This window comes from Lycorma delicatula, chromosome 4 (assembly GCF_047948215.1).
Source record: "Lycorma delicatula isolate Av1 chromosome 4, ASM4794821v1, whole genome shotgun sequence".
NCBI classification, from domain to species: domain Eukaryota; kingdom Metazoa; phylum Arthropoda; class Insecta; order Hemiptera; family Fulgoridae; genus Lycorma; species Lycorma delicatula.
Window position 1 is genome coordinate 202,283,465 of NC_134458.1, and position 9,685 is coordinate 202,293,149.

At 30.0% G+C, this 9,685-nt stretch overlaps 1 protein-coding gene across 7 annotated transcripts in view; it reads right to left on the bottom strand.

Moving 5' to 3' along the window:
* Positions 1-9,685, bottom strand: part of LOC142324217 (uncharacterized) — a 121,215-nt gene that overhangs the window by 16,305 nt on the left and 95,225 nt on the right. For 6 of the 7 annotated variants that reach the window (XM_075365025.1, XM_075365022.1, XM_075365023.1 and 3 more), the window contains exon 7: positions 2,249-2,350. In XM_075365025.1, the coding sequence (XP_075221140.1) occupies positions 2,333-2,350 (18 nt within the window). In that variant the 3' untranslated portion in view covers positions 2,249-2,332. Of the gene's footprint in view, positions 1-1,431; positions 1,609-2,248; positions 2,351-9,685 lie in introns of those variants that run through there. The other variant, XM_075365020.1, reaches the window with a different exon arrangement.

Sequence of the window (9,685 nt, forward strand, 5' to 3'; positions counted from 1 at the left end):
TTCCCAAACCGATAAACAAAAAAATATTACATCCACAAAAATGTTCGCTGCAATTCCCAAAGAGGAGGGCTTAAAATTAAATTACTTGGCGATTGGTAATTGCAAAATTACCGAAACAAAAGTTGCAGAAATGTATTTGAAATCCGAGAGTCCAAAATATATGTTATTAAACATTTGGCCGAGCAGAGAAAACGTTGTCCATTTTTTCTTTAATAAATCGTATTCGTTTTGTAGCAACTTCAAATATACCTTCATGAATGCTTTTACCTACATCAATAGCATAAATGATATGCTAAATAGAATTTTACGTAGACCTCTTCCGCCCAACTTGGCTCTTAATAAAACTTTTGAATTAGATCTTCTCCCTCCACCAATACCTGTGACTCTACCTCCACCCCTCTCACAAACCCCCTCGACCCACCTCTATACACAATATTCTCCTCCTCTCTCTCCGCCAATCACTCCTATTATTCAAATTATTAATATAGACCCAGAAGAGGAAGACATTCATCCGCACAAGAATTCAGATTTTACATCCATTTTCATACCGCAACACCCAAACTTACCAGACACATCGACATTCATGACCCCGCTAAATTTTATAAGAAGGTAAGAAATTTATTAATGTTCTACTAATTTAATATTTATTCCATAGTATTTTTCGTTTTACACTTTATTTCTTTCTGTAAATGTGTAATTTTGGATAATATCCCAAGAATATTTTATACATCTCTCCAAGGCGCATAAAAGTATGTTGTGCGCTGACGTTTTTATTAATTTTATTAAAACAGTAGATAAATAGGGGGGTCAAATTTCGACCTCCCTATTCAAGTTGTGTCTTTTGAACGTCGATTGACATATATCCTCCCTTTCTAATGTTCAAGGTACATGTTGGTAAATACTGGTTCTTCTGACTCAGAATAAATTAAAAGAGAAAGTATTATTTGTATATTGAACATTGGTTTATGAATTTCGGAGAAAACTAATAATGTTGAACATTATTTAAGATTAACTTAATTCTTTTATCCTTGCGTTCATTAAGCCAACTTGGCAAACGCGCTCGAGGTCTTGGAAAATGTGCGGTAGTATTTGTAAGTGAATTTTTGTACGTTAAGTTTGTTACAATTCTAGTTTTTATGGATAAACGCAAATTATTTTACTTTTAATCGTGTTATTCTGTTTCTTTTACAGGGCAAAAAGAATCGCCGTTATCAAATGCCAAGGAAATTCTCTGCTATGGACTATTCAGATTATATGTTCTTATGCTTCGTTATAATATACATAATTGCATTTATAACACTGACATTTTTTGTTTAGAATCGGCTAGGTTTAAAGATCAGGGGTGAAGTCACAAGTCAGGGTCAGGTCACAGGTCGGGGTCAGGTCAAACCGGTGACCCGAAAATTTGACCTGACCCCAATGGAGCATAAATTACAGTTTTCAGATAGATGACAGCTTTTATAATCGGTTTCCGAGGCCGTGCGGTCGCGAGAGGTGGTGGTTTAGTCGGTAGGGCGCAGGAATACATACACACAGTCTGTAACAGCTTGCGGAACCTGTTAGCGAGCCCGACACTGCTTTGGCACCCGTAAATGGGGTTCCCCACCGCTATAAAAAAAAAAAAAAAAAATGCATGATAGGTAGACTACATAAATTACCATTAAAGAAATTAGCATATTAAAAATGTTACACAAAATTTTTCATATTGCAGAAAATAACCAGTAAAAAAAGAAATAAAATACAAATAAATGAAATTAAAACTACAAACTATAAAGAAACCTTTAAATGGAGTAAATTACTGGGAAAGAAATTTACCCGATTAAACAATTCTTTAGTAAATATAATATAAAAATTGCTATAAATTCAAAAAATACGCTAAAAATATTTTTAATAGTAATAATCCCTCTATGAATCATGAATGAGACCTTGCCGTCGGTGAGGGAGCTTGAGTGCTCAGTGATACAGAGTAGCTGGACCGAAGGTGCAACCATATCGGAAAGGTATCTATTGAGAGCCAGACTAAGGAATGATTCCTGAAACAGGGCAGCAGCTGCAGCTGTGCACTGTGCATCTGCTCTTTGACTGTCCAATCTTTGAAACCATCCGACAAAACTTAGACCCGGGTTCAGAATGAAATTTCTAATAAACCAGAACGAGGGGGTAAAACGTCTGTTGCGTTTCCTCTCCTACAGTAAAATGAAGAATACGATTTAGTGAGTTTTGTGTTTTATGTATTTATTGTTGTTACCTGTCTATGTTTATTCCTTATTGTTCCTGTTTTTTTATCGTTTTATATACTACTAGACGATAGTGTTACTTTATTCGCTAATGACTATAATTGTTGATGCACCTGTAAAACAAAAAAAAATTATAATTAAAACATATTTTATCAATTTGTTTATCTAATTTTAATTTGCGTTTACTAAAAATGATTAATTCATAATAAAAGTAGTACTTAATATAATAATTTTTATTTAATATATTACATTAAAAAATAAAGATAAAATAATTGATTACATTACATCACAATAATAATTACTAATTTGTGGAGGGATATCTTACATAACAATAATTTTGTATATTATACAATCATTGTTATTAAGGGTAGTAAAAACGATTTTTTCTTTATAATTTATAAATATTTTAGAATACTTTGGGCCACATTACATAAACTGCCACGTACGTAATAATAAATATTTTTTATAAAACTTACAAGACTAGATAATATAATAATTATTGAAAATTTTCATAAATTAAAACTAATTATCATTAATTTAATAGATTACTTTCAATTACACCTTGTATCACAATGGAAAATTCTATTTTTAAGTATTTATTCACGTTTACAAACTGTACTTGAATGAGAAAATGATTTTTACTTCTCTATTTTCTATGTAACTGTTACCAGTAAGAACTAAGTGAATTTAGTTGTTTAGTAATTAGTATTTATGGTATATTGCACAAAAAGTATTCTATTTTTTTTCAGTTAAGTATAATTTCAATGCTTCATAATTTCAAGAATTCGGAATAATCTTTTTTGCTCTAAACCATGTGTATTTAACTACAGTAACGTTATTAAATAATAATAATGTTATAGAAAGAGAATTGGAAAAGAAAAAAGAACTTTCATTAAAAACTTACAGGTAATCTCATCAAACATGACAAAAACCATGGAAAAATTTACCAAAAAAAAAAAAAAACTTAATCTTATATAAGTCTAGTGGTGTCTTAAAATCTGGAAAGAACCTATTGCTGTTAACAAATGTTTCAAAGTTTCAAGATGGGTGTAGTAACAATCGGAATATTATTATATTCAGCCAAGCTGAAGCCTGCAATTTGAACCAAACGCCGAGGACTGCTGTCGAAAGGTGTTGTTGCATGACAATGCCCGCCCACACTTCTGTAACACTCCAGAAACTCAACTTTGAACTACTGGCTCCACACCTTTAGTATCCTACACGCTTGCAATGCCCAGAATTTAACCTCATTCCGCAAATCTGCTTTGACCAGCAGAAGCCCATCATCTGCATAAGTGATGATACACCATCCGCTGGGCAACCTCAACTGGCATAAGAGAATCAAAATCCACAACCTAAAGCAGAGGGCCCAGCACACTGCCTCAGGGACACCCCTTGGACAGCATCTTGCTCACCTCAAAGCCACCATCATGAAGTAATACATTTCGGTTACAAAAGTAACTTTGTGGCACCCCTATATCTTCAAGGGTACACACCCGATGATGCAACTGATACAAGGCCGAGGGCCACAAAGTTGTTAAATGCCCTAGCTGAAGTTGGAGCTGGTAACTATATCCATGACTTTCAAGACTGCCTCCTCAGTTCCCTTCCCTGAACAGAAATTGTGTTGATCCTCCATCAGAAGTTTGTGTGAGGTCAATATTTTATTAATCCATAAATACAACACCTTCACAAACCTAATGTTTCTGTCAGTATGACTGTATGATGAAGTCAGTGGGATCCTTGCCATCCCCTTTAAATAAGAGGTTAATCATCAGACCCATTTTCCAGCAAAGCGGGAAAGAACTCATAAAGAATAACCTATTCAAAACTAAAACTCTTGTGAGAACACCATTGCTGACACCGAACAAGCAGTTCCATGGTGATCCCATCATACCCAGGAGTCTTTATGTCTTGCAAAACTACAAATAACTTGCTGCACCTCAGCTTTGGTAATCTCCAAAATGTAATGCCACCACTGTCCAGTATACAGATATTTTTGGGGCTATTTTCAAAGAATTTATGTGGAGTCAATCTGGAGGTATTAAAATGCTGGCCAATATGTGTATACATTCATCTTCCACAAATCAATAGGGTTTTTTCTGTATTTTTTGGACTAAGTTTTATGTGGTTTTATTTAACCGCTCACTCTGTTCTTTCATATATAAGGTTTCACAATTAGCCAGGGCAATTGCCTTTGCTAATGTTTCAAATTGGAAACATTGTTCGACAACCTGACTGTTGTTTCATAGACATATACTTTGTTACAAGCACTTCTGTGCTAGTGCACTTATTGCACAATTATTATTTGTGCACTTCTGATCAGCATGTATTTCATCGTTAATGATGTCAAATTTATAATGATCATGATAAATATATCACTACAATATATATTTTAATGTTATGTTTCAGCAAAATGTTTCAGCAAAATCATATGTTCCCAATGAATGGGTTAGGATTACATAACTCAGGTAATGTCAAATTTGTCAACATTTGCTCGATTTTGAAATGTTATATATCGCACAGTACTTTTAGAAGGTTATTACTGTATTAGTTTACTTAATTAAAAGTTATTTGTTTAGAGATAAATTTTGAAATTTTATTACAGAAAAGAGAAGAATGTAACTCAGGTTGCTAAAAAAATTTATCATGTTTATGTACACGATGTGGTGTCAGTAAGTGTGGCACAAACCTGTTCAGGTGTTTTGATGTTGATAATGCATCTAATGACTGAAAATGAATAAAATCATGGAAAAGATTGAGAGATCATTCGTAGTTGTGATATCAGTAACATAACATAACAGTGATAAGAATAACAGATTAAAAGATAAAGATGCTACAAATTGCTGATTATACAGCAATTCTAGTTGAGTAAAAAAGATTTAGAAGAAACAATGAACAGCATGGATGAAATCCTAAGCAAGAACTACTGCATGAAAATAAGTAACAAAACGAAAGTAATGAAATGTAGTAGAAAATAATATAGATGGACCACTGCATATAAAAATGGGAAGAGAAAAGATTATGGAAGTAAAAGAATTTTGTTATTTGGGAAGTAGAATTACTAAAGGTGGATGAAGCAGGACCGATATAAAATGCCAAATAGCACAGGCAAAACAAGCTCTGTCAGAAATATGATTTGCTTATATCGAAAATTAATTTAAACGTCAGAAAACAATTTCTGAAAGTATATATTTGGAGTGTACGGAAATGAAAGTTGGATGATTGGAATACCCAAGAAGAAAAGATAGAAGCTTTTGAAATGCGGTGCTATAGGAGAATGTTAAAAATCAGATGGGTGGATAAGGTGACTAATGAATAGGTGTTGCAGCAAACTGGTGAAGAAAGAAGGCATTTGGAAAAATATAGTTAAAAGAAGAGGGAGACTTATAGGCCACATATTAAGGTACCTATCTGTAATTATAATGAAAGCTCTATTAACAGCAGCTGTTTTTGCTGAAAAAAATTATGAATTACACAAACTATTTTGCAAAAAATATCAGAAATCTAACCCCTGTTTTTTATTTATTTTCATGTATTAAATTGTACAAGTTATAAAATCCAAATATCTTATTGGTATTTTATTACAATACACAAGCTGAAAGTTTTCTCCTTGCCAACTAGTATGTCTAGTGTACTAGACTGTCGTGTTTGTATTTCATATACAAATGTGTCACGTTATTGGTAATCAGATGATGTCATCTGGTTAGATAGTACAATAAACCCTGCTCAACCACCTCGCTTAAGCCAGCCAACAGTTCAGTTGACAAAGACAGGGGGACAAACCTTCAACTCACATAGTGTAATTGGTGAAAATACTGAACATTAATCATTTTCCAGCACATCATTTTATGATGCTGTGATAGCGGAAAATTTTATTTTCCGCTATTATTTCACTATTTTATGAATTTGTTTCATTGCTGAACGTTAATCACTTTCCAGCAATGCAATTCTATTAAATATGAAAACATTTACTAAGCATTGAGAAGAAATACTGTTTCTTTTATCACATCTTTTTAAAGAGTAATAATAGAGAATGCTGACAAAATTAATAGATTTCTGCTGAAAGAAAAACAAAATAAATTAGATTGAAGCGATTAAAAAGCATGTCCAAGAAGTAGGAAATGTAGTAGAAGATTTTTAAAACAGGATCATTTTAGAAAATTAATTTTCAATCATGAGTTAAGAAATAGAAAAAGAACATGGCTGTGGAAAGAAATGGACTGAAGTAAAGAGAAAGAAACTGAGTCAAGACAAAAAAAAAATACTGTAACAAATTATCTTTAACATTGTCCAAAATGCCTAAACAAGAAAATAAAGATTACAATAATGACATAAAATAATGAGTAAGGCAATGTATAAACACACACAGTAATAACTTTTCAACCATTACAATGGAAAAATGAAATTTTTATAAATGCAACATTCATAACAATCTATTTTTTGATAGTTGTTGAGGCCACCACACTCAAACCCCCTCAACTTTTTAGTGTTGGACACTAAAAAGTTTAAATGGAAAGGCTCAGATTACACATCATTTTTAAAAACCATACTAAAACATTTCAAAATACAAAAGATACTGATAAATCATACTTTATCTTTTATAAAACAGACAGGTTGAAAATATTTGCAGGCACTTACAAGTAATCTATTTAATGTGCTAACAAATTCAAAACAAACCTAAGATTTAATTTCAAACCCCAAAGGTGCATATAGACACACATTAGCTCCACTCACACCATGTAGCTTTAATTTAGTTTTAATCATCACTAGTCCGAGATACGTAATAAACTTGCATTCAGACACACTAAAATACAACTGATTTGTTTTTATGAAAAGGGATGATGTACATTTAAAATAAAGAAGCATCCTGTTTTCTGTGATCACAATTTATGTATTATAAACATATTTCTAAAACTGAAATTTATATAAACTGAGCTTTTTATTACAATAAAACAGTCTATTTCACAAAGATCTTATTTTCTAAGAAATTAAATACAGATGAAATATAAGAAAAAATATTTTTAATTTAAGTAATATAACTTGAGATAGTAAAATTTTAGCAAATTATAAAAAAACTATTCAAACTGCAAACGCAGAGAAAAGCTACATGTCTGGAACCAGTAACTAAACTAGAAAACATAAATCCCCGAATAAACAAGAAATAAATATATAATCAGATATCTAAAAAATAATAGGCATTTGGGTGAGGACCCAATAACTTTGCAGTTTTTAAAATTATCATATGATCTATTAGAAAAATTATTAGAAAACATTTTGAAACGAGAAAAAAATCCCACAAGAATGCCCTAATTTATTCTCTTCACAAAAAAGAGACAAAATGGAAGTTACTAAGTATAGAGGAAAAATTTCTCTTCTTTCAGTAACCTATAAAATCTTACAAAAGTTGAGAATAGAAGGGCACATCAATAAACGATTTGGAGAATACATCAGGGTGGTTTAGAAATGGAAGATCTTGTGCGGAACAAACAGTATGTGTAATATTAATAAGCTGCATAAATTATAACCTTCTTAACCAAAATAATTATGAAATAAATTCATAATTACGATTATGATTATAATAACAATAATAATTAATAATTTTTCAGATTACCGTCAAAACTACCACCTCGTTAAACAAAAAATATATTTTAAAATACAGTAAATGTCTATAAATACACATTCGAAAAGATTGTTATAAAAACTGCGCCATGCTTTTATTTAACTAAATATTTTCATTACTTTTAATTTTAAAATTTAATAATTATTACATTTATTTATTGGTTCTTTATTAGACATTTATATAATTCATTTTTTACTTTTCAGTGCGTTTTTATATTTGTTAATATATTATATTTTTTTGTTTAAAATTTTCAATTTGATTTAATTCTTATTTTTTACTTTTTAGAGGGTTGTCTAATTTGTTTCCTTTTTTTATTAATGTTAATATTAATATTAGTTAAATAAAAGCTTTTTTAAAAAATAATTTTGTATAAGTAATCAAATATATTATTGTAATTTTTATTTTATTTTAACTTTTTAGTCTTAATGAATAAAAACCTTTTACATCCAAAAAAAAATATTCTTAATAATATTTATATCTGAATATTATTGTTTGTTCAAGCTTGTTTGGTTTTAATATTTGAAAACATTACTCAAATGTAATGTACATGTTACTCGTGTACGATGTGAAGTTAAACTTAATATAAAATCATAATGAGGCTTTGGATTCATTCAAGATCAGCGTTATTTGAGAAAAAAATGTTCAAGAAAGCACATTTAAACTTGTGATTTGTACAGTCTCACTTGAGAACTTTACACCAAATTTTCTGACTGCCATGGTACTGGGCTTAAAATGTTCATAAACATAATCATCATATATTTTAAACTACAGTAATATACAAATCTGCGTTTGAGGCAAACAAGATAGAAATTCCCGGCCTTAAGTTGTAACATACTAGAATAAGTTGTAACATACAAAAATGAGAAAACTGTAACGTTACATTATAAACATTAGAAAAATTTTGTCATACTAGTTTTAAATTATACACATATTAAAGAATGCTATTACGTTTTTCCTTAATCAACTTTCTTAAAAGGTCATAATGATTCTCTAATAAGGATACTGTTAAGATGTCTTTCCAAAATGTAAATCTGATTAAAAGATTTTTGATAAATGTTACAAATATTAATTTTTTTCTTTAAGTGGAAATTAATGTGTTTTAAAATTACAACTGCAATTGAAAGACTTTGGCAAAATTTACATACATAATTTTTCCTTTTGGGATGTAAATTAATACGCAACTTTAAATTAGAAAAACGATTAAACATCTTCTGACAGAAGTTATAAATTAATTTTTCTCTTTTATATGAATATTAAGATGTCTCACTAAATTGTATTTAGTATTAAAAGACTTCTGACAAAAGTTACAAAAATAATTTTTCTCCTTAGTATGAATATTAAAATGTGTCTTTAAAGTAGAACTATTATGAAAAGACTTCTGACAAAAGTTACAAATATAATTTTTCTCCTTAGTATGAATATTAACATGTGTCTTTAAATGGTACTTACGATTAAAGGACTTCTGACAAAAGTTACAAATATAATTTTTCTTCTCAGTATGAATATTTAAATGTGATTTAAATGTGATTTAAAAGTAGAACTATGATGAAAAGACTTCTGACAAAAGTTACAAATATAATTTTTCTCCTTAGTATGAATATTAACATGTGTCTTTAAATGGTATTTACGATTAAAGGACTTCTGACAAAAGTTACAATCATAATTTTTCACCTTAGTATGAATATTTAAATGTAATTTTAAAGTAGAACTATGATGAAAAGACTTTTGACAAAAGTTACAAATATAATTTTTCTCTTTTGTATGAATATTAATAATGTCTGTTTAAACAGCTTTTGCGATTAAATGACTTTTGACAAAAGTTACA